Raw genomic sequence first — 27,335 nt, forward strand, 5'->3', positions numbered from 1 at the left:
ATGATATTTTGTGTCTTTGCTGTTTTCAATGTTGGCCAGGTTCTGACTTAGTTTTGGTTAATTTGATCTCTAAAAGAAAGTGGAGACTCACTTTGTTAGAATAGAGAGTAGAGAGAACATTTGGGAGATGTGTTAGCTTTTTTGGACAAAGTACATAGGAGTACACAGGTGGAATTTCCTTTCTCATCTTGTTCTATTCCCTCTTTTCCTTCTTCACATTATTATTCACTTACACCCTCTCCTTCTCTTACTTATTCTCTCCCTTTCCCCTCTCCCCTCTCTCTCATCTCTTCCCCCACTCTCCTTCTCTCCCTCTCACTCCTTGGCACGGACCAGAAGTCCATTCACTCCCTTATTATTCTTACTTTGCATGGTCGGACTGGCTGGTGCCAGTGCTTGACCCTGTCTGTCCAGTCACAGGCAGTAATCATTTCATAAGCACCATTTCATCAAAACATAACCATATTTCAGATTCTATTTTCGCCCCGGCTATTTCCTCGAACAAATATGTCCTGAAAGGCAATCTAAACTCAAGTGTTTGTACCGTGTGTGTGTGTTTGTGTGTGTGTGAGTGTGTGTGTGTGTGTGTGTGTGTGTGTGTGTGTGTGTGTGTGTATGTGTGTGTGTGTGTGTGTGTGTGTGTGTGTGTGTGTGTGCGTGCGTGCGTGCGTGCGTGCGTGCGTGCGTGCGTGCGTGCGTGCGTGCGTGCGTGCGTGCGTGCGTGCGTGCGTGCGTGCGTGCGTGCGTGTGTGTGTGTGTGTGTGTGCATAATTATTTATTACAGTAATCAGTTTGAAACTAGTTTCTAATGGGTCCACACTTGGCAGGGGACACATCGCACATTCATGGCCAAGTCATATAGAGACCATCCTCTTATTATAAACAAGTTGAGCCCAATTACTTCTGTGTGCTCCTCTCTTCTCTAATCAACACGGTAGTCGGTAGTCAGAAGAACTCAGAGTGTACACAGTATCCTCATTATAAGGTGACTATATAAGATTATTAAAACTTTCATCAGAGTTGTGTACAAGATTATTATAGTAAACTAAATCTGAAACTATAACGAAAACCAATCATGAAAATACTATTTAGTAAACTGAAATAAAATTATGAACAAACCCGTTTGAAAAACTAAAACTATACTGAAACTATTATCTTTGACTCCAAAGCGAACTAAAATAAAATCAAAACCAGCATGAATTATGTTTAGTTTTAGTTCAACTTTGGCCAAAAATCAAATGGGGTTTTTAAGCTTCTGGGGCGTTTTCAAGCAACTGAATCTGGCGGGTTAATGCCGCCAGATGGCGATGTTTCAAAAAGGCCTAGCTTGTGCATCACTATCACTAGCTATCACTTGCTAAAAGGTCAAAAAAACGTCTAGGTGGCTAACTTAATTCTTCTTACATAAAAAGCATTGGATTGGTGTAAACATGTGCCAGAGAGTTTCCTTCCACCATATTTTTTGCACCAGTCTCGGCGCTATTCCTTTCAAATCCAAGTCCCATTAAGATGAATCCCAAATGCACGAAGAGTCTGGTGGACCAACATGTCAAATTTGACCTTCGTTAGCCAATATAGAAAGACCGGGAGAAGGTTACATTGAGATTGACTTTTAAACGTAACCTAACCTTAGCTCTCAAGAACCCAAGGACATACAGCCATAGGGTTCTCGTTTGAACAATTGACCACTGTGCCGACGCTGTTCCTACAACTTAATAATCACTGCGTTCAATACAGAAACCTCAGAAATTCTACTTTCATATCACCCCAACATTATTTTAGAAATACAAAAGATACACTTACTGTGTGTCGTTTTAACACAGATTCTCACTGAGTTTTTTTGAGTTGCACTTCCTGAGCTAATGGAAACTTGGGAGGGAACAAAAAAAAACTGTTGGCTCAACGCTGTGATGCACAAAAAAAAACTGTGGAAATCTGTGGTAAAACTGTAAGTGTATCTTTTTAATTTGTAAAGTTATTTTGGATGATAATCAAGTTGAGTGTTCAAGGTTTCTAAAACCGTATTGCAATCAAGGGTCGATTGTTTCTAGATAGAGCATTTCACACTTAAACAAATCACCTCAGCTAACTGAAATTAAACTGAATTCTAAATAAAATTGAAAAACTAATAGAAATAAAAAATAAACATAAAAACACAAAACTATAATAACCTTGGTTGTGTACATCATTATACCCCATACGTTAATGATGACGTCAATCATCATAGAAAACCCAAACACAATCGAGCGACCAATTCAGACAAGCAGACATGACTATTTATTTTGGATCGCTGAGGTTTTTAGAAATGCAAGGGAAGAACCAGACATTATATTTATTTACAAAGTTAGGACAACATTTGCTGAAGAGTAATCACTTCTTTCTTTTTTTAAACATATTTTCTTTCTCTCTTTTTTTCTGTATAACGGCTACCAAAACACAATGTTTATTTGCACCCTGTCATTTGAGGGTTTTGCACTTCAAAAATGAAGAGATTTTTTAAAATGTCAATGTTTTCATCAGTCAGCAGTTTAATCCTCTCTAATATAACAACAACAACTTCATCCCTTAAATTGTCCTCTACCTGTACACAATTAGCCGGTATTGAAGTATTTTAAAAGTCTCCAGTCTCCTACTGGTTGTCTGTGTGTCCCGTTGCCCTCTTTCCTGGCGTGTGATAGGTCGATGCCCGTCCAGGTGTGAACTGTTGCAATTCTAGTCTCCTATTGGTTGACCTTGCGTTCGTTGCCCTCTTTTGATAAGTCCATACCCGGTGAGGAGCTCGACAGACATATCCGACATCCCATAATCATCATAAACGCCCTACGGAAGGATCTGTTGAAGAACCCGTACAAGAACGGGTTAAGCGACGAGTTGACATACCCCAGCCACAGGAAAAACTCCCACACCTCCACCGCTGTGCTGTAGTCGATGAAGGGATCCACGATGTTGACGGTGAAGAAGGGAAGCCAGAAGATGAGAAAGACCCCCATGATGATCCCCAGGGTCTTAGCTGCCTTCCTCTCCCTCCTCATGGCATTGCGGTGCCTCTGCTTCTTGCTGGAGTCCTTGCCCACCCCGGCCGAAAACTGGCTCTCCATGGCGCTGATCTGCATGGCCTGCCGCTTGGCCGCCTTGTAGATCTTCCAGTAGGCCGCCAGCATGACGCCCATTGGCAGGTAGAAGGCCACCAAGGAGGCCATGACGGCATAGACGCGGTTGACCAGGAAGACGCAGGCGTCCTCGGGCGGCATGGGCACCACGTCCACCCCGGCCTTGTGGAGGCCCAGCATGATGGGGCCGAAGGAGATGAGCAACGGGATGGCCCAACAGACCACGATCAGGAAGGCTACCCGGCCCTGGGACATTTTCAGGTGGTAGACCAAGGGGTTACACACGGCGTAGTAGCGGTCAAAGGCGATGCAGCTGAGGTGGAAGATGGATGCGGTGCACAGCATGACGTCCAGGCTGGAGTGGACCCGGCAGAAGAGGGCGCCGAAGAGCCAGCAGCCCTCCACGGTGCGCACCATGCTGTAGGGCATGACCACCAACCCCACCAGGCAATCGGCCACCGCCAAGGACATGACGAACGAGTTGGTGGGTGACTGCAGCTGCTTGTAGTAAGCGATTGCCAGGACCACCAGGAAGTTGCCCACCACCGTGCACACGATGCCCGTCGTAAAGAAGGCGTACAGGATCACCCGGGATGCCTGGTGCCTCGACGACGTAGCGCAGAAGTCCTCCAGGTCGCCATGGAGAGAAGAAAGGTTGGCATCACCATCCAGATCCTCTGGCCAGCCCAAGCTGGTATTATCCATGGCTTGGTCTTGATCTGTCAAAATACACACAACAACCATGATGTTAATGAATTAATGAAAGTTTTGGCATGATTTAGTAGTAGGGAGAAACATTTCCAAAACAGTGCCCTGGCTACCCCGGTGTGAACAGCATGAAGCAAACCCATACACCTGTGCAGATACTGTGTGTGACTGTGAGAGCGAAGTCTTGCATCTCACTAATCTTCATATCTGTGGTGCTTCTCGTGGCAAAGTTATTTTATTGAGTCTACCTTTAAGTTTCTCATAAATCATTTGCACTTATTTAAGTCTTTTAAATAAGATGACTTCATCATTGGCAGTGTACAAGATAAAAAACTTTTTTTTTGCCATCACACGACACTCTCAGTAAAATAACTGTGTGCAAACCACGCCCACAAATATTCTAAAGAGTGCCCGCCTCTAGCTGGGCTTGGTGTGGGCTAGCCCATGCTGGGCTTGGTGTGGGCTAGCCCGTTTTGGGCTGATGTGGGATTGCTGCGGGCTAGCTCGTGCTGGGCTGGTGTGGGCTTGGTGTGGGCTAGCCCGTGCTCACCTTGCCCACCGAATACCAACATGGGGCCAATTGGGTCTTGTTTGCTGGGATGATGCCTGTGTGGGGCTTGGAGGCGGCCATTTTGTAAAACTGTCAAGCACAATGCAAAAGAAAGCTCCCTTTTTCCCAGTGGAACCTTCAAGAATATTCCCTTGTGGATACAGCTGTCATCAGTTCTGTTGGAGTGGAACTGTCCATCAGGAAACATAATCACACACTGTGACAGATAGACAGGCATACCATTTTACACCTTTCAACTGAACCCTTTGGGGACCTATTTAACTGTGGCACAAAGCAGTTTTCTCCTTTCTCTCCTAAACGTAACTGATGTTTGCAGGGTGTTCTGGGGATTTCCTATCTGGCAGGTTGGTAGAGTAGGTTGTTAGTGGTCAGGTATGGTGTCCATATTAGGATAGCATCTGTCCACAAACTGTCCTAATATGTACACTATACTCCTGAGAAGCGCACGTTAGCAACAACCGTCCCGGGACACCGATCCTGTAAAGGTTAGCCCTGCTTTGCTGTTGCAGTGATAATGTCTAATCTGTTAGACATTATCATACACAGTGAATATAATATTACTCAGACGGGTGTTTGCTACGCAACTCATCGAGTGACTGTGGTATGAAAGCAGCAGCTGGAGGTGTTCATTGTTTGGGGGACTAAAGCAGAGGAAGCATAGAGAAACGGTTTTAGTTCAGTAAGAATGGCTTTTTAATTAACACCAAAGGGACTTTAGTGCTGTAGTGAGGGGAGAGGGGAGGGGGCCGAGTGAAGCAATATGCCCTGCTCCTGTCAGTCATACTGATATGTCAAAACAAAGGCCTTCATCATCATCATCATCATCATCATCTTTATCACTGTCACGATCCTTGTGAATATTGTTGCCACTACTACCATCATCATCATCATCATCATCATCCTTATCATCATCATCAACAACGCTGTCTTTCCTATTCTGGTCATCTTAGTCATCATCGTTGTCATCATTTTCATGAGCAGAATTCACGCTTTTACGAAATAGCAGGAAGGAACACCATTCCTCTCATCTTATGACAGTTGACCTGATTCTATCAGATAGTTCTCACCTTTCCTTATTTATACTTAAACCCATACTGCATTTGTAAATCAAGCAACTCCACATAACCTATTTATATTGGCTCGGCAATGAGACAGAATCTAAGCAAAGTTCTCGAACTGACACAGAGAATATCTTGTCTCAAATGTCACCATATTCCCTATACAGTGAGGGAAAAAAGTATTTGATCCCCTGCTGATTTTGTACGTTTGCCCACTGACAAAGAAATGATCAGTCTATAATTTTAATGGTAGGTTTATTTGAACAGTGAGAGACAGAATAACAACAAAAAAATCCAGAAAAGCGCATGTCAAAAATGTTATAAATTGATTTGCATTTTAATGAGGGAAATAAGTATTTGACCCCCTCTCAATCAGAAAGATTTCTGGCTCCCGGGTGTCTTTTATACAGGTAACGAGCTGAGATTAAGAGCACACTCTTAAAGGGAGTGCTCCTAATCTCAGTTTGTTACCTGTATAAAAGACACCTGTCCACAGAAGCAATCAATCAATCAGATTCCAAACTCTCCACCATGGCCAAGACCAAAGAGCTCTCCAATGATGTCAGGGACAAGATTGTAGACCTACACAAGGCTGGAATGGGCTACAAGACCATCGCCATGCAGCTTGGTGAGAAGGTGACAACAGTTGGTGCGATTATTCGCAAATGGAAGAAACACAAAAGACCTGTCAATCTCCCTCGGCCTGGGGCTCCACGCAAGATTGGAGGAGGAGGAATGCTGCCTATGACCCCAAGAACACCATCCCCACCGTCAAACATGGAGGTGGAAACATTATGCTTTGGGGGTGTTTTTCTGCTAAGGGGACAGGACAACTTCACTGCATCAAAGGGACGATGGACAGGGCCATGTACCGTCAAATCTTGGGTGAGAACCTCCTTCCCTCAGCCAGGGCATTGAAAATGGGTTCTGGATGGGTATTCCAGCATGACTATGACCCAAAACACACGGCCAAGGCAACAAAGGAGTGGCTCAAGAAGAAGCACATTAAGGTCCTGGAGTGGCCTAGCCAGTCTCCAGACCTTAATCCCATAGAACATCTGTGGAGGGAGCTGAAGTTTCGAGTTGCCAAACGTCAGCCTCGAAACCTTAATGACTTGGAGAAGATCTGCAAAGAGGAGTGGGACAAAATCCCTCCTGAGATGTGTGCAAACCTGGTGGCCAACTACAAGAAACGTCTGACCTCTGTGATTGCCAACAAGGGTTTTGCCACCAAATACTAATTCATGTTTTGCAGAGGGGTCAAATACTTATTTCCCTCATTAAAATGCAAATCAATTTATAACATTTTTGACATGCGTTTTTCTGGATTTTTTTGTTGTTATTCTGTCTCTCACTGTTCAAATAAACCTACCATTAAAAGTATAGACTGATCATTCTAGTTTTACCCTCTTCTTCCAGAAGTGTTAGCGCTTGAAGTGCAGTTACAGTCACAATTCAAAAACCACACCAACCCCTGAGCAATCCATCTCCACTAAACTCTATATGTTGGCTCTTTCCAGTGCATGATGGATTTTGGGAGTTTTGGACATTGGTTCAAAGGATCAATGGTCACGATGGATCTCGGTTGATGTGATTACAGAAATATGTTATGTTCTCCCAACTTCACAGACAGACAGACTCCACACAGTCGACGCCCCCCCCCCCCCCCCCCCCCCACACATACACCAACCGCGTCACCACCCACCCCACACACCACCCCTCATACAAACACCTTCAACACACAGTATGAGTACAAGCTAAAATAATAACTCTACCCAGTGCACATAGTGTTGCTTTTTGCTTCTGGTCTTCTAAGAACGGGGGCGTTTGAACAGACACAGACAGACAAACAGACAGTACGTCCTGTTCCTAATGAGAACACCGCACTCACTACTGAGTGGTCAAGAGGGGAGGTCAGAAGATCAGAACACATCAGAACAGAACAGGAGCCGGGAATGTGTGTGTGTGTTTGTGTGTGTATGTGTGTGTTTGTGTGTGTCTGTCTGTGAGGTTGGAAAAACGTGTGCGAGCGAAAGAGAGAGAGAGAGAGCCTGCCTGTCTTCCTCAACAGGATCTCATAGTTTCGATGTATTATGGATGAACATCTATTTTTGACGCATTCATTTTGCGTGGTTACAGGGTTAAAACAGAAACTGCCCTATAGAGTCATTGAACACTGGTCAATTTAATAATGTTTACATACTGTTTTACACACTTTATATGTATATACTGTATTCTAGTCATGGCTCATCCTATATAACTACTGCTGTACACACCTTTTCTGTTAATATACTGTCCATCCTGTCTATACACACCATTATATACATATATACATATATATATATTTTTTTTAAATACCCACTTTTATTTCATTATTTTTTCTTTTTTTTGTGATTATGTATTTAGTTTTGAATTTTTGTAATTTTAATACTGAACTGTTGGAGAGAGAAACACAAGTATTTCACTGCACTTGTGATAACATCTGAAAATCTGTGTATGCAACCAATAAACTTTGATTTGATTTAATTTTAAACAATTCAAAGGGTTACGTTTAGGTATTATTTCTGAGTGGTTAAGGTTAGGGCTATGGTTTGGGGAAGGCTTAAAACAAAATAACTAAAAACGAGGTGCTATTACCATCAAGTATCCTCAAGTATTCTTGCGACTTGCTAGAGCATTGTGAACTGCGGTGGTATAGTGTTCTAAGCAGCGCGCTTCGGCTCCGAGCATCACGAGTTGGCGCCCAGTGCTGGGCAATCGTTTTTCTTTTTTTGTGAGTGCCGAGGAAGGCATATACCGACGTTCTCAGGACCTTTTCAGACTCCGAAATCGCTGTCTATTTGTAGTGATCAGGCTGATCTTCCTGTCTGTCTAGTGTTGTGTCCATATATCTGCATCATTTGAGAAACACTGCAGAGAGGATTTGATGCAACGTTGCTAACAACCACCAACATTAAACATTTACTTCCCATGATCAGAGGAGTGCAACACTCAGTTAGTCTATAAACTATACAACCCATAATAGCCTGAAGCTCATTACAATCCATTGGAGTGGACAGCACATAGCTCCCCACTCTAATCCCTCCGGGATGAGAAGCCAATTTTGAACGTCCTCTATCTGACACTGATCGTTTCCTGTTCATCCCTTTTAATCTATCCACACATTCAAAAGCAGAGGGATTGTATGTTGGGGTCGTCCATTAGGGTACAGTGTTTCAAAACATTGTGCAACAGAATAAATAAAAACGTATCTCTCCATTTCAGCCCGGTTTCTTCCGTTTTGTGCCTTGTGAATAAGACCTTGGAGTGGAGTTAGCCTTTTATTGCACTTTTGAGTCATGTTATTTTTGTACGAGCTCTCCTACTGCATTTTCCAAAGTAAGCAGATTAGGGGAGTCAATCTTAAGGATTTGCTCCGCCAGTAGACTTGCCAAGTATGTTTTGAGTTCACTTTCTAATAATGATTTTGAATTGGGAGTGAGGGGTTGTTCCAAATCGTCTAGCAGTATATGTATCATTACTGTACTGTAAATGCACAATTTATTATTTTGATAGTATCACCTGATATTACCACCTTTCTGTCAGAAGGGTAGTATGTGGGTTTAGTAATAATTGAAAATGATTTATTCAAATGTATCATAATTTGACTCATGGCCGGTTTATATGGTTTTATTACATTCAGTGCTGACAGATTTATCGCAGATGAAAAATGCTAGATGTTCACCAGGGGTCAATTCACTTACAGTGAAATGTATGGCTGTGGATTGTGTAATTCATTGTGGAAATGTGAAAACTAATATTGATATAAACTGGGACTGGACTAAATGTACAATATAGAAAATAATTTTGTCAAAGGGTGCACTGCTCAAAAACTGCATGTTATGCCACAGTGAGAAAAAGACAGTGAACTTAAGCAAGACAATGGCAAAGCACACATAACACATAACATGTCTAACCAATGTGATATGGTTTAACCAATGTGAAAAATAGTTTTAAAAAGAGCTAGTGATTGTGTTATCAAATATGTAAAAAATATGTAAACTGTAACTTTGCGTATTCATCCAAATGTATATGAATTTGCCAGATTTAACCAGTCGGCTCATTTTCATCTGCAGTCATAATGGAGTTAATGGAGTCAATAGAGATGAATTCCAATTAATCAAATTCTTGATTTGAATACATTTGATCTACAAAAGAATGCCTGGCACAAACACCTTTTAGAAAAGAGGAAAAGCGTGAAAGCACGGTAAGGAACGATAGTACTCACCTGTGAGTGAGATGGCTGGTCGTCCGTCCTCATTTCTCCATACTGCACATTACAGGACAACAGGTGTCTGGTTCCTTTCTTATCTCTCATCTGTTTGAGATGATGAAGGGATGAGGAGATGCAGAGGAGTGTATCGCTCTAATGAAAGGCGTGAAGCGCTAATCAGGGTAAACTAAGACAGTCCCCTGTCATCATACACAGAAGGGTGGATGGTTAACAAAAGGGAGGTGGGCGGGGGGAAACGCAACGTTGGGCATTGTGATGCTAATCCTGACATTTGTCTCTCACTTTCATCCCTTTGTTAAAGACAACTTCGCTACATCCCTGATTCTTTCACCCCGATTCTACCAGATGAGGCAAGTCTGCCACGTTACAAGAGGATGGGAACGACTTACATAGACTATATTAGCCCACAGAGCTAAAGACTAGGCTTTAGCTCTGGGAGCCAACACAAGTCATCAGGTCTCAGGCAAGGTTACTCTTCACTTGAGCGTGGTTCCTAACCACCTCTGTTACATGAGCATAAGTGCACAGTGGGTGACTACCTGAGTATGTGATAGGTACGTACCATCCCTGCTGTCCTCCCACCACTAGACAAGGGCTGCGTTCCAAATGGCACACTATTACCTATATCGTGCACTACCTTTGACTAGGACCCGGGTCAAAAGCAGTGCACTATGTAGGGAATAGGGTGCCATTGGTACGCAGCCTGGCTCTCACGCTCTTCTTTCATCTCCCCAGTAATGCATTAAAGTGGAGCCAATTTCCCCACCCCTATTCTACATACCTGGGTTCTCTATCTCAGCCAGGGACGGAGTACGCTTTCTGTGTGGCATGGCGGATGTATTTTAATTAATTAACCATGCTGGGAGTTTTTTAATTAAGCAGGGATAAAAGGCCTCTTTGGCTTGCCCGACTAGTGTTCTTTCAGACCAGTCATTCATATGTGTAATGTGAGTGTTTCCCTCTGCAGCGGAGAGGAGAGGAAAGGTGAGGAAGAGAGGAGCGACAGTCGGCGGGCACATCTGTTGCTTTTGAAAAGGGAGGACGTGGTTGGATTCTTGGGCGATAGGCGATTTGTTATGTTCACTCAAGGGGGTTTAATTGGCCTGGCTGTTTAATCGAGAACATGATCACGCATATTATTATAGGAAGAGGCAGCATGAGGGTTATGGTGGGGCAGAATATGTTTTGATGTTGTCAATGTGCAACTGATGTAACAGAGGCGAGTCGGTGGAGTGAACCATGCTCAAGTAACCTTACCTTACCTTGCTTTGGCTAAAAGGCTTATATGCTCTACTGGTGCGCAGGAGACCTGGGTTCAAATCTTGGTCACTTGTAATGATGTAACTGCATGAAATCATGCTATAGAGCTGATTATTTTTGTCCCTCAAGATAGGGCCTTTCTCAAAACAATAGCTTCAAATTGTCCCAGAAAAACCAATTACGGCCAATCACAAAAACCTCTCAACCCTCTCATCCCCATAAAACTGCCACAAAATGACCTCCAATTGTTAAAGGGCCATCAGTTGTCTGCCACAAGAGATTGATGGATTACAGTGGAGCCGGATGGCTCGCTCCAGACCTGGGATCAAATAGTATCTGTTTTCTTCCAAACACTTTGAGCATTTGATTGAAACTGCCTAGAGTGCAGGGTGGGAAAGGACTTTGCACTTTTGGAACTATTCCAAAAGTGCTCAATCAAACTCTCATAGAGCTGTTTGAAAGAAAACAATTACGACTTAAACCCAGGTCTAATTGGCTTTGACTGTTACTCGGGGAAGGGCCAGGGCACCGTGACCCAGAAGGCACCACTCTCACAACCCAGCCCCCTAATGACCACTTCAAAACTCCTCCTGGTTGCCTGGCAGCAAGCCAAGCCAAACAGTTAGAGACCCAGACCAGAGCTGGGTTCAAATACTACTTTAAACCATTTCAAATGGTTTAACTGGGCTTGATGTAGCTTGCCTGGTGCAATAGAATAGTCACAAAAGTGAAAACCCCCGCCAATCTGGCACACCCATGTCTGCCTCAGACTTCCCTCCCTCCCTTTCCTCTTTTTTCGTAACTCATTTAGATGTTTTTTTAAATTCTTTTTTATTAAGAACTGGCAGTAAGAGACAGGGTGTAATGTAATGAAACAGCACCGATGAAAAGAGTGAAGTCACCGTTTAAACATCCTCATCATCATCAACGTCTTTCATTGAAACCAAGCTTCCATTTAGGGGATTAAAAACCCTCTAGCCAATTGAAACGCATTGAATAATAGATTCACTACATGGAACAACAGATAATACCCCCCAAAAATCTAAAGGAATTTTATTCTGAAGTTTGTCCTATATCTGAGAGATATAAGAAAGATCAGGAAACTACACTGCTCAAAAAAATAAAGGGAACACTTAAACAACACATCCTAGATCTGAATGAATGAAATAATCTTATTAAATACTTTTTTCTTTACATAGTTGAATGTGCTGAGAACAAAATCACACAAAAATTATCAATGGAAATCAAATTTATCAACCCATGGAGGTTTGGCCTACAAAGTACTGACCACAATACTCTCATGAACAGGATGGCATTCTCCGTTTTGCTTTAGGATGCCCACAAGCTTCACAAGACTCGTCTGAAGTCGATACAACCTCTTCTGCCAACTTCTGTCTGTAGCGTCCAAATGGCTACACACTAACATGACGCATCTGTGGACAGCTGAGATTCTAACGAACACGATGGTGTTCTCCGTTTAGCTCTAGGACGCCCACAACCCTCACAAGACTCGTCTGAAGGTCCTGATACCAGTTTAAAAAATGAATGGAAGTATGTATGGAGATAGTTTAGTGCCTAAAATAAGGGGATAAATACATGTAAAGAATGTATATATATATATACACTGCTCAAAAAAATAAAGGGAACACTTAAACAACACAATGTAACTCCAAGTCAATCACACTTCTGTGAAATCAAACTGTCCACTTAGGAAGCAACACTGATTGACAATAAATTGCACATGCTGTTGTGCAAATGGAATAGACAACAGGTGGAAATTATAGGCAATTAGCAAGACACCCCAAATAAAGAAGTGGTTCTGCAGGTGGTGACCACAGACCACTTCTCAGTTCCTATGCTTCCTGGCTGATGTTTTGGTCACTTTTGAATGCTGGCTGTGCTTTCACTCTAGTGGTAGGATGAGACAGAGTCTACAACCCACACAAGTGGCTCAGGTAGTGCAGCTCATCCAGGATGGCACATCAATGCGAGCTGTGGCAAGAAGGTTTTCTTAGGGGGGCCGCACAGCCCTCCATGTGCTCGCCAGAGGTAGCCTGACTGCCATTAGGTACCGAGATGAGATCCTCAGACCCCTTGTGAGACCATATGCTGTTGCGGTTGGCCCTGGGTTCCTCCTAATGCAAGACAATGCTAGACCTCATGTGGCTGGAGTGTGTCAGCAGTTCCTGCAAGAGGAAGGCATTGATGCTATGGACTGGCCTGCCCGTTCCCCAGATCTGAATCCAATTGAGCACATCTGGGACATCATGTCTCGCTCCATCCACCAACGCCACGTTGCACCACAGACTGTCCAGGAGTTGGCGGATGCTTTAGTCCAGGTCTGGGAGGAGATCCCTCAGGAGACCATCCGCCACCTCATCAGGAGCATGTCCAGGCGTTGTAGGGAGGTCATACAGGCACGTGGAGGCCACACATACTACTGAGCCTTATTTTGACTTGTTTTAATGACATTACATCAAAGTTGGATCAGCCTGTAGTGTGGTTTTCCACTTTAATTTTGAGGGTGACTCCAAATCCAGACCTCCATGGGTTGATACATTTGATTTCCATTGATAATTTTTGTGTGATTTTGTGGTCAGCACATTCAACTATGTAAAGACAAAAGTATTTAATAAGATTATTTCATTCATTCAGATCTAGGATGTGTTATTTTAGTGTTCCCTTTATTTTTTTGAGCAGTGTAGAATAAGAAACTGACAAAATATAGGTATAATACAACAACAATAAAATTGCAAAGAAAAAGTCATTGCTTTTCTAAAGTGGAGCACGAAACCCATCTCAGCCCAGTGCATAATTATACTTCAATAGCCTATTTCACTGCTATTGCTATGGAGACCAATTTAATATTCATGAGTTTGTATATTAGGGATTAATTCATCCTCATCTGCGTTCCTTTAATGAAGTCGGATGCTTTTAAATAGGCATTTGTGTGTATTAAAACGCACTGTTGTACTTTAAAGTATCTAAATTAAAAGGAAGTGCTGCATGCAGACTAAGCCGCAGTCGTTCCTCTGATACACTTCCATAATGTCCAATCATATAAAACATGACATATTTCCAAACCGCTAAAAGTCTTCCATGTACTTATTATTAATAGTTTTATTAGGGTTGTGTCCCGAATGGCACCCTATTCCCTACATAGTGCACTACTTTTGACCAGAACCCTATGGGTATGTAGGGAATAATGTGCCATTTCGGAAGGACACTAGATGTACTGTACTACCTGACACCTAATGCGTTTGAAATGTCAACTCCACAGACTAAAAACCTGTTTTGGTTCAAGGATAGCTAAACAACAATAGTCGGTGCAATAATGTTCCCTATTATAATACAACATACTGTATATATTTTGTAGAACACACATCAAAGAACACATAGTGGAGGGGGGGTAAATGTTTAATAAAGGCTAATGTTTATTAAATCATTTATCAAAAATATTGTAGATAAATGTTTCATAAAGGTTTGAGACCAGACCAGACCAGATCACAACACTAGACGAACAGAGAAAGAAAACTGTCCAAGTGAGGCCACCTTTAAATGGTCACACTGAGGGTGAACGTAGTGCTTTAAGAAATACAAAGCCTGGCATTTTAGATCAATAAAAGAACCTTAGACTATGACACACTAGGACCACCTTTTAAATGGACAATCTTCATGCATGCAGAGCAACCTTTAAAGCCATCCGTTATGAGTCAATTTTGTAAGGGTTTTAACCTTTATCTGTCTCTCTTTTGTCCCTCCTCCCTCACTGTACTTAGGACAGCGTTTCCCAAACTTGGTCCTCGAGACCCCAAGGGGTGCACGTTTTGGTTTTTTCTCTAACACTACACAGCTGATTCAAAGAATCAAAGCTTGATTAATTAATTATCAGCTAGAGCAAAAACCAAAAGTTGCACACCTTGGGGTCCCCAGGACCGAGTTTGGGAAACACTGACTTAGGAGTTTAGTTGCATCAGTAGGACTATATCTGCGTTCCAAATGGCACTATATTCCCTATATAGTGCACTACTTTTGATTCCTTATACAGTGCTTACAATTTACAGGCTGAGGTAATAGGGTGCCATTTGGAAAGCAGCCCATTATAGGGAAGGCAATCACAGGAAGGAGGACCAGGAAGTAAAGGTTTACGAGTAATTTCCCCTTTAGAAATGGTCTATGGACGTCACGTAGCAGCTGGCATCATCTTAACTTGCCATAGTAATTAATGTAGCAAACGGCTGCTCTCCAAAATCCAAGCCAAATCTAGTGTAAAACTGAACGTTTCACAGTGCATGCCAATTCTAATTGTTGTTTTCCCAGTATGCATGCCCTAACTATTGGCAAGCTCAAAACCTCCTGGCTGATCTGTTTAAATTTCCCCTAGATCTTCTTTAAATTGACTCATTTTATTGTCAGTCACTCGTATCCTGGGAAATCATGAGTCTTGAAAGGTGATGCAAGGTCGGATGAAACCACGTTGACAGAAACCAAAATAACATGGGACAGGAACAAAGTACTTCATTTTGTTTTGCCGCATTGAAACCAGCAGCGAAGGCCAAGAGAGAAGAATGTTGCATCAAAAGAAGTTAATTTCAACAACTGTAATTTGAAACAACATTAAGATCCAATCTTCAAAGCCATTTCACGGCGATAATTAAAAGACTGCACTCTCCAGAGCTTTTAGTAATGGCCCTAATGGCCAAGCTGGTCCTAGGTGGGTACTTGAGACGAGTGTGTATGTGTGTGTGTGTGTGTGTGCTTTTGGTCAATGGCCTGAATGGCCTGCTATTGTCAAGTCTAATTTAGTCCTTCTAATGACTGATCTCTCCTAAACGATCTGCCACTGAGTCAAAACAATGATAAACAATGTTTTCCATTAAAATGTGCTGACATAGGCTGCACCCCTTTAGGAAGTGAACTAAGCTGAACTAGCTTATCTCTCTGGTACAGAGTGAAATTACCATTATCACTGCTCAATAAAAGTGTTCCATTAGTTGCGTAATCTATCCAAATTGGTTATAAACAAAGAAAGAAATGTTGTGAGAAATTACATTTACATTTACATTTTAGTCATTTAGCAGACGCTCTTATCCAGAGCGACTTACAGTTAGTGAATAAATATTTTTGTTATACTGGCCCCCCGTGGGAATCGAACCCACAACCCTGGCGTTGCAAACACCATGCTCTATCAACTGAGCTACATCCCTGCCGGCCATTCCCTCCCCTACCCTGGACGACGCTGGGCCAATTGTGCGCCGCCCATGAGTCTCCCGGTCGTGGCCGGCGGCGACAGAGCCTGGATTCGAACCAGGATCTCTAGTGGCACAGTTAGCACTGCGATGCAGTGCCTTAGACCACTGCACCACTCAGGAGAAATGTAGTGGATCACATAACATACCAGAAATTTTACACTCTACTAGAGTCTCACTGTCACGACTGTCGGTGAGATGCGGTAAAATAAGTCAGGCGCAGGATACAGAACTCTCGGACATGTACTTTAATCCGATAAGGATCCAAAAGAACACAGAAAATAACTCCACGCAGGGAGGAAATAACCCGCTCACTAAAATGACAACCGTGAAGGGAAAAACAATCACACACAATGTCCTGATGAGAGACGGGGGTAATATAAGGGAAACAATTAAACATAATGACGAACAGGTGTAAACAATACAGACAAAACTAAACAAACACCGATAACATCGAACGGCAGTAGCTAGTACTCCGAGGACGACGAACGCCGAAGCCTGCCCGAGCAAGGAGGAGGAGCAGCCTCGGCAGAATCCGTGACACTCACACATCAATCATTTGTGAAATAATTATTTAATATTTTTTTTTAATAAATGATCATGCAATGAGATATAAGATTTAAAAAACATAATACTGTATATATAAAATAATGTAGAAATATATAAAACCTCTAGTGAATAGAGTTGGCTCTTTAAAGGTGAACCAATAAATAAGAAGCCATACAAAAACATAAAGGTAGAGAAAATACTGTACAGTACACAACATCCAAGAATTGGAATGGTGATAGCTTTGATATTTTGATACTACATCCATTTTCCAAAGAATAAGCATTTGCTCAGTGATCCTTGACATTGCACTCAAACTACAAATTGCATCAAAAAAAATAGGAAAATAAGTTACAGTACATACAAATATATTAGATGTTTTAATTTTTTATTTGCTCTTTACTTCTGAGAGACAGACCAAATCAAATTACAGAAAACATAACATTTTCACTGGTCTTCTCCCAAAAGCCAGAATGTCCTCACAAGCCCCTTCCCCTGCAATAAAACAAAGAGAGGGAAAATGTCTAGAGTGGACAAACTTAGAAATTGCCTTCAATATAAAAGCTGTCAAAAGCAGCCAAACGTATTATTATCCCATGCCCCAGCTGTGGCCAGTCAACTAAACTGGCCGCTACTTTACAAGAATGTTGTAGACTTGGTATGCTTTCGTGTATCCTCCTTAATAGATACAAATGAGAGATGATAGGGTTCATTCAAAAAGCTTTAACCCATTTGTTTAATTTGGATTTCTCTTCTTCTCTATCTACAGAACGATCTGCCAAGTCCTAGCGGAATTGGTCTACTTGTATATGCTTTGTTAACCTGAACCAGTGCATATACCTAAAGCCATCTCACCAAGCTATATGGGAAACATATGAGTATCAGGTTATTACATCAGAGTTTTTAGAATTGTCTCCCCTCAGCTGTGATAGGACATTGCGACATCTGTAAGCCATTTTGGATAAAATGACCATTCACTTGGACACATCCCCAGGTTATATCACTAATGATATAAGATAAGGTATGATAAGATGTACTTTTCTGTCCATTAACTCACAGGAAATGTGTCTTTATGCTCACAAGTCACAACCTAAAAAGACAACCCATTAAAGTGTTTTTGAAACCATAATTTCATTTTGCTGATGTCAGAGATGGTAGTTTAGAGGTAGGCCTAAGTGCAGCATGTTGTGGGTGTGTAAGTGAAGAGTGGTCCTCTATGATATTTATGTGTGTAAAGAGCTCCTGTACCTTCATGTGGATGTCTCCTCTCAGATCACAGCGGAACGTCCTAAATGTGTCCAGGAGAGCTTTGGTGGAGCTGCTCACGTGGATCTTCAATGCTGAAGAGGACAGTAAACACTATCAACATGTTTGTTTTACTCTTGTTGCCTCTGAAATGAATAAATAGCATCAAATAACCACTCTCTTTTTGGAGTGCCGACCCTCTACACGGAATCGTATGTTTTGATTTTGGTTAACGCACCAATTCTGAATGCAGTGGTTTCAAGAACCTTTGAGAACAGTAGAGACATAATGAATACTGAAGAGAATGGTTGGTGCTAGTGGGAGTGCTACTTACTGTAGCTTACATTGTTTATTATCAGAGTATTAGGAAGGGTGCACTTTGGATGAAAGGCAATAAAAAAAATACAATTCCTTTTGGCAATAAAATAAAATATATATATTTCATTCGAGGCAGTGAAGGCACTCCAGCTTTAACGGCTAAAAGCCTTCATTTGTATGTGATTTGCATATTTCCATTGAAGACATATCGAATGAAGGGAGACATTTTGAGAGTATAGAAAGTAGTGATGTGAGCTTACGTGAGCCATGTGACTCCATCCGTGAGGCAGTGTTAACTGTGTCTCCGAACAAACAGAACCGGGGCATCTTCAGTCCCACTACACCAGCCACACATGGACCTGAGAGACAGATTTTAAAGGCCAAAACAGGCCGTGTTGACGAACGGTTAAAAGCGGTTGGCCGTCCTATCACCTCTGACCACAGAACATCAGCCGCCGTTTCCTGTTCATTTCCCAACGATTCTACATGATGAATTGCCACCGTTCATCAAAACCCAGCAGGCGATCTACTGCGGACGGCCGATGTTCGTTATAATGTTTCTTGTCCTTAAGACTACAGTTTATCTTAGTTAAGGATTGCTTTGTACCTGAGTGGAGTCCAATGCGGACTTTGAGTTGCTGCTGGGGCACGTGTGGACTGTTGTACTGTCTCATGCCCCGCACCACTGCCAGAGACATGCGGGCAATCTCCTTGGCATGGTCGTCCCCGTTCCTAATGGGCAGGCCAGATACCACCATGTATGCATCGCCAATGGTCTCCACCTGAAAAAGAGGATGGTACAGGTCATCCATTTTGTTGGTACAGTAGTCGATGTCGATCCCACTCAGATGAAGGAGATAAGATAATTATATTGTCACAAAATGCCAATTAGACTTCGGCGCTCTGGCTTACAAGGTAAAAAGGTAAAAACAGACATATAACATGCATACATCATTACACACATTGAACAGTACATTTCTAATCTATACATCACAGGAGGCTGCTGAGGGGAGAACGGCTCATAACAATGTCCGGAATGGAGCAATGGAATGGCATCAAACACATGGAAACCATGTGTTTGATGTATTTGATACCATTCCAGAATTCCGCTCCAGTCATTACTACGAGCCCGTTCTCCCCAATTAAGGAGCCACAAACCTCCTGTGCTATACAGGTAGATGTCTTTTTGTTAAAATTTAAACAATAGAAAATATTTAACGTTAATTGAATACAGTATCAATACAGTGTAATATAACAAGCAATACAGATGTAGGATCTTAATTTGAGCAAATGTGAATTAATATGTGGATTATAATTAATGGACATTTTTGTAGGGATTGATACATTTTTCATTAGGGGAAATCAAGTCTGAAATTTCCATGTGGAAATACAAACTTTAGACAACCTTTTAAAACTCAAATACACTACAAGTTTGCATTTTCTCAGCAACAAAAGAGTGATCAAATTAAGATCCTACATCTGTAGATTGTTGGACTACCTTGTAAACATCGTGGTGGTCGATAATATTGTCAAAGTACGTGTACAGGTCATTCAGCACGTTCACCACCTAAAGGGAAAGAAACTTTCAGCATTGATTAATTTTTTGGTCTAATCACACATGCATGGACACAGATGTAGGATCTTAATTTGAGCCAGTTCGCTACAGCAGGAAAATAATCCCGCAGCAACAGGAAATGTGAATGATGCAAATTTGAAATGTTAAAGTGGAAATTACAAACTTCAGTATCCTTTTTAAACCTCTGATACACTACAAGTTTTACATTTCGTGCATTGCAGGGAAGTTCTTCTGCAACAGGGTGACCAAATTAAGATCCTATATACGTACACACACACACACACACACACACACACACACACACACACACACACAGTGGCATGTATTCATGGTTGCCAAGGGAAGCCAAGCTTCCTCAAATATTTGATTAAAAAAATATATATATATATTTAGTCTCTCTGTGTTTTCATATTTTTCTGTCAATTTGCAAGTGGCTGAATCTCACCGGTGAAATCCTCCTAGCGAGGGAAACAGAGCCCCCTCTGTCTCAGTATGTGTGGCTCATGTATCTGATGCTGTCTGGAACAAAAGGGTATGAAATGTTGCCGCCGTAGCATTTGATCGATTGATGCCAGCAAGCATTTGGCCTCCCTTGATAAAAAAAGTATACAATTATTAGCCAATCAGCGTTGAGCTGAGCTCAACTGTGGGATGTCCTGGCGCAGCAAATCACCCCCCAAGAGAGGTCAGTTTGGATTTGGCTTCACAATAATCAAATCACATCCAAAGCTATCAATCAATCAATTTTATTTTATATAGCCCTTCGTACATCAGCTGATATCTCGAAGTGCTGTACAGAAACCCAGCCTAAAACCCCAAACAGCTAGTAATGCAGGTGTAGAAGCACGGTGGCTAGGAAAAACTCCCTAGAAAGGCCAAAACCTAGGAAGAAACCTAGAGAGGAACCAGGCTATGAGGGGTGGCCAGTCCTCTTCTGGCTGTGCCGGGTGGAGATTATAACAGAACCATGCCAAGATGTTCAATGTTCATAAGTGACAAGCATGGTCAAATAATAATCAGGAATAAATCTCAGTTGGCTTTTCATAGCCGATCATTAAGAGTTGAAAACAGCAGGTCTGGGACAGGTAGGGGTTCCATAACCACAGGCAGAACAGTTGAAACTGGAATAGCAGCAAGGCCAGGCGGACTGGGGACAGCAAGGAGTCACCACGGCCGGTAGTCCCGACGTATGGTCCTAGGGCTCAGGTCTCTCAGTTGGCTTTTCATAGCCGATCATTAAGAGTTGAAAACAGCAGGTCTGGGACAGGTAGGGGTTTCGTAACCGCAGGCAGAACAGTTGAAACTGGAATAGCAGCAAGGCCAGGCGGACTGGGGACAGCAAGGTGTCAGCATGCCCGGTAGTCCTGACGTATGGTCCTAGGGCTCAGGTTCTCAGAGAGAAAGAGAGAACGAGAGAATTAGAGAGAGCATACTTAAATTCACACAGGACACTGGATAAGACAGGAGAAGTACTCCAGGTATAACCAACTAACCCCAGCCCCCCGACACATAAACTACTGCAGCATAAATACTGGAGGCTGAGACAGGAGCGGTCCGGAGACACTGTGGCCCCATCCGAAGAAACCCCCGGACAGGGCCAAACAGGAAGGATATAACCCCACCCACTCTGCCAAAGCACAGCCCCCGCACCACTAGAGGGATATCCTCAACCACCAACTTACAATCCTGAGACAAGGCCGAGTATAGCCCACAGAGGTCTCCACCACAGCACAAACCAAGGGGGGCGCCAACCCAGACAGGAAGATCACGTCAGTAACTCAACCCACTCAAGTGACGCACCCCTCCTAGGGACGGCATGAAAGAGCACCAGCAAGCCAGTGACTCAGCCCCTGTAACAGGGTTAGAGGCAGAGAACCCCAGTGGAGAGAGGGGAACCGGCCTGGCAGAGACAGCAAGGGCTGTTCGTTGCTCCAGAGCCTTTCCGTTCACCTTCACACTCCTGGGCCAGACTACACTCAATCATATGACCTACTGAAGAGATAAGTCTTCAGTAAAGACTTAAAGGTTGAGACCGAGTCTGCGTCTCTCACATGGGTAGGCAGACTGTTCCATAAAAATGGAGATCTATAGGAGAAAGCCCTGCCTCCCGCTGTTTGCTTAGAAATTCTAGGGACAATTAGGAGGCCTGCGTCTTGTGACCGTAGCGTACGTATTGGTATGTACGGCAGGACCAACTCGGAAAGATAGGTAGGAGCAAGCCCATGTAACGCTTTATAGGTTAACAGTAAAACCTTGAAATCAGCCCTTGCCTTAACAGGAAGCCAGTGTAGGGAAGCTAGCACTGGAGTAATATGATCAAATTTCTTGGTTCTAGTCAGGATTCTAGCAGCCGTATTTAGCACTAACTGAAGTTTATTTAGTGCTTTATCCGGGTAGCCGGAAAGTAGAGCATTGCAGTAGTCTAACCTAGAAGTAACAAATGCATGGATTAATTTTTCTGCATCATTTTTGGACAGAACATTTCTGATTTTTGCAATGTTACGTAGATGGAAAAAAGCTGTCCTTGAAACAGTCTTGATATGTTCGTCAAAAGAGAGATCAGGGTCAAGAGTAACGCCGAGGTCCTTCACAGTTTTATTTGAGACGACTTTACAACCATCAAGATGAATTGTCAGATTTAACAGAAGATCTCTTTGTTTCTTGGGACCTAGAACAAGCATCTCTGTTTTGTCCGAGTTTAAAAGTAGAAAGTTTTCAGCCATCCACTTCCTTATGTCTGAAACACAGGCTTCTAGCGAGGGCAATTTTGGGGCTTCACCATGTTTCATTGAAATGTACAGCTGTGTGTCATCCGCATAGCAGTGAAAGTTAACATTATATTTTCGAATAACATCCCCAAGAGGTAAAATATATAGTGAAAACAATAGTGGTCCTAAAACGGAACCTTGAGGAACACCGAAATGTACAGTTGATTTGTCGGAGGACAGACCATTCACAGAGACAAACTGATATCTTTCCGACAGGTAAGATCTAAACCAGGCCAGAACTTGTCCGTGTAGACCAATTTGGGTTTCCAGTCTCTCCAAAAGAATGTGGTGATCGATGGTGTCAAAGGCAGCACTAAGGTCTAGTAGCACGAGGACAGATGCAGAGCCTCGGTCTGACGCCATTAAAAGGTCATTTACCACCTTCACAAGTGCAGTCTCAGTGCTATGATGGGGTCTAAAACCAGACTGAAGCATTTCGTATACATTGTTTGTCTTCAGAAAGGCAGTGAGTTGCTGCGCAACAGCTTTTTCTAAAATTTTTGAGAGGAATGGAAGATTCGATATAGGCCGATAGTTTTTTATATTTTCCGGGTCAAGGTTTGGCTTTTTCAAGAGAGGCTTTATCACTGCCACTTTTAGTGAGTTTGGTACACATCCGGTGGATAGAGAGCTGTTTATTATGTTCAACATAGGAGGGCCAAGCACAGGAAGCAGCTCCTTCAGCAGTTTAGTAGGAATAGGATCCAGTATGCAGCTTGAAGGTTTAGAGGCCATGATTATTTTCATCATTGTGTCAAGAGATATAGTACTAAAACACTTAAGTGTCTCTCCCGATCCCAGGCCCTCGCAGAGCTGTGCAGATCCAGGACAGCTAAGCCCTGGAGGAATACGCAGATTCAAAGAGGAGTCCGTAATTTGCTTTCTAATGGTCATGCTCTTTTCCTCAAAGAAGTTCATGAATTTATTACTGCTGAAGTGAAAGCCATCCTCTCAATCAATCAATCAATCAATTTTATTTTATATAGCCCTTCTTACATCAGCTAATATCTCGAAGTGCTGTACAGAAACCCAGCCTAAAACCCCAAACAGCTAGTAATGCAGGTGTAGAAGCACGGTGGCTAGGAAAAACTCCCTAGAAAGGCAAAACCTAGGAAGAAACCTAGAGAGGAACCAGGCTATGAGGGGTGGCCAGTCCTCTTCTGGCTGTGCCGGGTGGAGATTATAACAGAACCATGCCAAGATGTTCAAAAATGTTCATAAGTGACAAGCATGGTCAAATAATAATCAGGAATAAATCTCAGTTGGCTTTTCATAGCCGATCATTAGAGTTTAAAACAGCAGGTCTGGGACAGGTAGGGGTTCCATAACCGCAGGCAGAACAGTTTAAACTGGAATAGCAGCAAGGCCAGGCGGACTGGGGATAGCAAGGAGTCACCACGGCCGGTAGTCCCGACGTATGGTCCTAGGGCTCAGGTCTCTCAGTTGGCTTTTCATAGCCGATCATTTAGAGTTGAAAACAGCAGGTCTGGGACAGGTAGGGGTTTCGTAGCCGCAGGCAGAACAGTTGAAACTGGAATAGCAGCAAGGCCAGGCGGACTGGGGGCAGCAGGGTGTCATCATGCCCGGTAGTCCTGACGTATGGTCCTAGGGCTCAGGTTCTCAGAGAGAAAGAGAGAACGAGAGAATTAGAGAGAGCATACTTAAATTCACACAGGACACTGGATAAGACAGGAGAAGTACTCCAGGTATAACCAACTAACCCCAGCCCCCCGACACATAAACTACTGCAGCATAAATACTGGAGGCTGAGACAGGAGCGGTCCGGAGACACTGTGGCCCCATCCGAAGAAACCCCCGGACAGGGCCAAACAGGAAGGATATAACCCCACCCACTCCGCCAAAGCACAGCCCCCGCACCACTAGAGGGATATCCCCAACCACCAACTTACAATCCTGAGACAAGGCCGAGTATAGCCCACAGAGGTCTCCACCACAGCACAAACCAAGGGGGGGGGGGGCGCCAACCCAGACAGGAAGATCACGTCAGTAACTCAACCCACTCAAGTGACGCACCCCTCCCAGGGACGGCATGAAAGAGCACCAGCAGGCCAGTGACTCAGCCCCTGCAACAGGGTTAGAGGCAGAGAACCCCAGTGGAGAGGGGAACCGGCCTGGCAGAGACAGCAAGGGCTGTTCGTTGCTCCAGCCTTTCCGTTCACCTTCACACTCCTGGGCCAGACTACACTCAATCATATGACCTACTGAAGAGATAAGTCTTCAGTAAAGACTTAAAGGTTGAGACCGAGTCTGCGTCTCTCACATGGGTAGGCAGACTGTTCCATAAAAATGGAGATCTATAGGAGAAAGCCCTGCCTCCCGCTGTTTGCTTAGAAATTCTAGGGACAATTAGGAGGCCTGCGTCTTGTGACCGTAGCGTACGTATTGGTATGTACGGCAGGACCAACTCGGAAAGATAGGTAGGAGCAAGCCCATGTAACGCTTTATAGGTTAACAGTAAAACCTTGAAATCAGCCCTTGCCTTAACAGGAAGCCAGTGTAGGGAAGCTAGCACTGGAGTAATATGATCAAATTTCTTGGTTCTAGTCAGGATTCTAGCAGCCGTATTTAGCACTAACTGAAGTTTATTTAGTGCTTTATCCGGGTAGCCGGAAAATAGAGCATTGCAGTAGTCTAATCTAGAAGTAACAAATGCATGGATTAATTTTTCTGCATCATTTTTGGACAGAAAATTTCTGATTTTTGCAATGTTACGTAGATGGAAAAAAGCTGTCCTTGAAACAGTCTTGATATGTTCGTCAAAAGAGAGATCAGGGTCAAGAGTAACGCCTAGGTCCTTCACAGTTTTATTTGAGACGACTTTACAACCATCAAGATGAATTGTCAGATTTAACAGAAGATCTCTTTGTTTCTTGGGACCTAGAACAAGCATCTCTGTTTTGTCCGAGTTTAAAAGTAAAAAGTTTTCAGCCATCCACTTCCTTATGTCTGAAACACAGGCTTCTAGCGAGGGCAATTTTGGGGCTTCACCATGCTTCATTGAAATGTACAGCTGTGTGTCATCCGCATAGCAGTGAAAGTTAACATTATGTTTTCGAATAACATCCCCAAGAGGTAAAATATATAGTGAAAACAATAGTGGTCCTAAAACGGAACCTTGAGGAACACCGAAATGTACAGTTGATTTGTCTCTTGGGGAATGCTGCTTTTTAGTTAGCTTTGCAACAGTATCAAAAAGAAATTTTGGATTGTTCTTATTTTCCTCGATTAAGTTGGAAAAGTAGGATGATCGAGCAGCAGTGAGGGCTCTTCGGTACTGCACGGTACTGTCTTTCCAAGCTAGTCGGAAGACTTCCAGTTTGGTGTGGCGCCATTTCCGTTCCAATTTCCTGGAAGCTTGCTTCAAAGCTCGGGTATTTTCTGTATACCAGGGAGCTAGTTTCTTATGACAAATGTTTTTCGTTTTTAGGGGTGCAACTGCATCTAGGGTATTGCGCAAGGTTAAATTGAGTTCCTCAGTTAAGTGGTTAACTGATTTTTGTCCTCTGACGTCCTTGGGTAGGCAGAAGGAGTCTGGAAGGGCATCAAGGAATTTTTGTGTTGTCTGAGAATTTATAGCACGACTTTTGATGCTCCTTGGTTGGGGTCTGAGCAGATTATTTGTTGCGATTGCAAACGTAATAAAATGGTGGTCCGATAGTCCAGGATTTTGTGGAAAAACATTAAGATCTACAACATTTATTCCATGGGACAAAACTAGGTCCAGAGTATGACTGTGGCAGTGAGTAGGTCCAGAGACATGTTGGACAAAACCCACTGAGTCGATGATGGCTCCGAAAGACTTTTGGAGTGGGTCTGTGGACTTCTCCATGTGAATATTAAAATCACAAAAAATTAGAATATGATCTGCTATGACTACAAGGTCTGATAGGAATTCAGGAAACTCAGAGAGGAACGCTGTATATGGCCCAGGAGGCCTGTAAACAGTAGCTATAAAAAGTGATTGAGTAGGCTGCATAGATTTCATGACTAGAAGCTCAAAAGACGAAAACGCCATTTTTTTTTTTGTAAATTGAAATTTGCTATCGTAAATGTTAGCAACACCTCCGCCTTTGCGGGATGCACGGGGAATATGGTCACTAGTGTAACCAGGAGGTGAGGCCTCATTTAACACAGCAAATTCATCAGGCTTAAGCCATGTTTCAGTCAGGCCAATCACATCAAGATTATGATCAGTGATTAGTTCATTGACTATGACTGCCTTTGAAGTGAGGGATCTAACATTAAGTAACCCTATTTTGAGATGTGAGGTATCACGATCTCTTTCAATAATGGCAGGAATGGAGGAGGTCTTTATCCTAATAAGATTGCTAAGGCGAACACCGCCATGTTTAGTTTTGCCCAATCTAGGTCGAGGCACAGACACAGTCTCAATGGGTATGGCTGAGCTGACTACACTGACTGTGCTATTGGCAGACTCCACTAAGCTGGCAGGTTGGCTAACAGCCTGCTGCCTGGCCTGCACCCTATTTCACTGTGGGGCTAGAGGAGTTAGAGCCCTATCTATGTTGGTAGATAAGATGAGAGCACCCCTCCAGCTAGGATGGAGTCCGTCACTCCTCAGCAGGTCAGGCTTGGTCCTGTTTGTGGGTGAGTCCCAGAAAGAGGGCCAAT

General features: G+C 43.1%; 2 protein-coding genes across 2 annotated transcripts in view; both read right to left on the reverse strand.

The window, feature by feature from the left end:
- Nucleotides 1-2,258: 2,258 nt before the first annotated feature.
- Nucleotides 2,259-9,810, reverse strand: LOC311112072 (5-hydroxytryptamine receptor 4). Its single transcript, XM_084155051.1, has 2 exons — nt 9,715-9,810; nt 2,259-3,829 (listed from the first exon to the last, which is right to left on the reverse strand). The coding sequence occupies exon 2, from the start codon at nt 3,813-3,815 to the stop codon at nt 2,721-2,723; it is 1,095 nt and encodes a 364-aa protein (XP_084011177.1). The 5' UTR covers nt 3,816-3,829; nt 9,715-9,810; the 3' UTR covers nt 2,259-2,720.
- Nucleotides 9,811-16,462: 6,652 nt separating this feature from the next.
- Nucleotides 16,463-27,335, reverse strand: part of LOC311112413 (atrial natriuretic peptide receptor 1) — a 46,157-nt gene continuing 35,284 nt past the window's right edge. Inside the window, exons 24-28 of the mRNA XM_084155525.1 lie at nt 19,837-19,905; nt 18,946-19,120; nt 18,599-18,697; nt 18,024-18,115; nt 16,463-17,270 (exon numbers count right to left, since the gene is read on the reverse strand). Of these exons, the coding sequence (XP_084011651.1) occupies nt 17,223-17,270; nt 18,024-18,115; nt 18,599-18,697; nt 18,946-19,120; nt 19,837-19,905 (483 nt within the window). The 3' untranslated portion in view covers nt 16,463-17,222. The remainder of the gene's footprint in view (nt 17,271-18,023; nt 18,116-18,598; nt 18,698-18,945; nt 19,121-19,836; nt 19,906-27,335) is intronic.

Source organism: Coregonus lavaretus (genome assembly GCF_964263955.1).
Source record: "Coregonus lavaretus genome assembly, chromosome: 38".
In the NCBI taxonomy this organism is placed as follows: Eukaryota; Metazoa; Chordata; class Actinopteri; order Salmoniformes; family Salmonidae; genus Coregonus; species Coregonus lavaretus.

Excerpts from the sequence above, each read along its gene's own strand:
- LOC311112072 (XM_084155051.1), bottom strand. The coding sequence starts at position 3,815 with ATGGATAATACCAGCTTGGGCTGGCCAGAGGATCTGGATGGTGATGCC.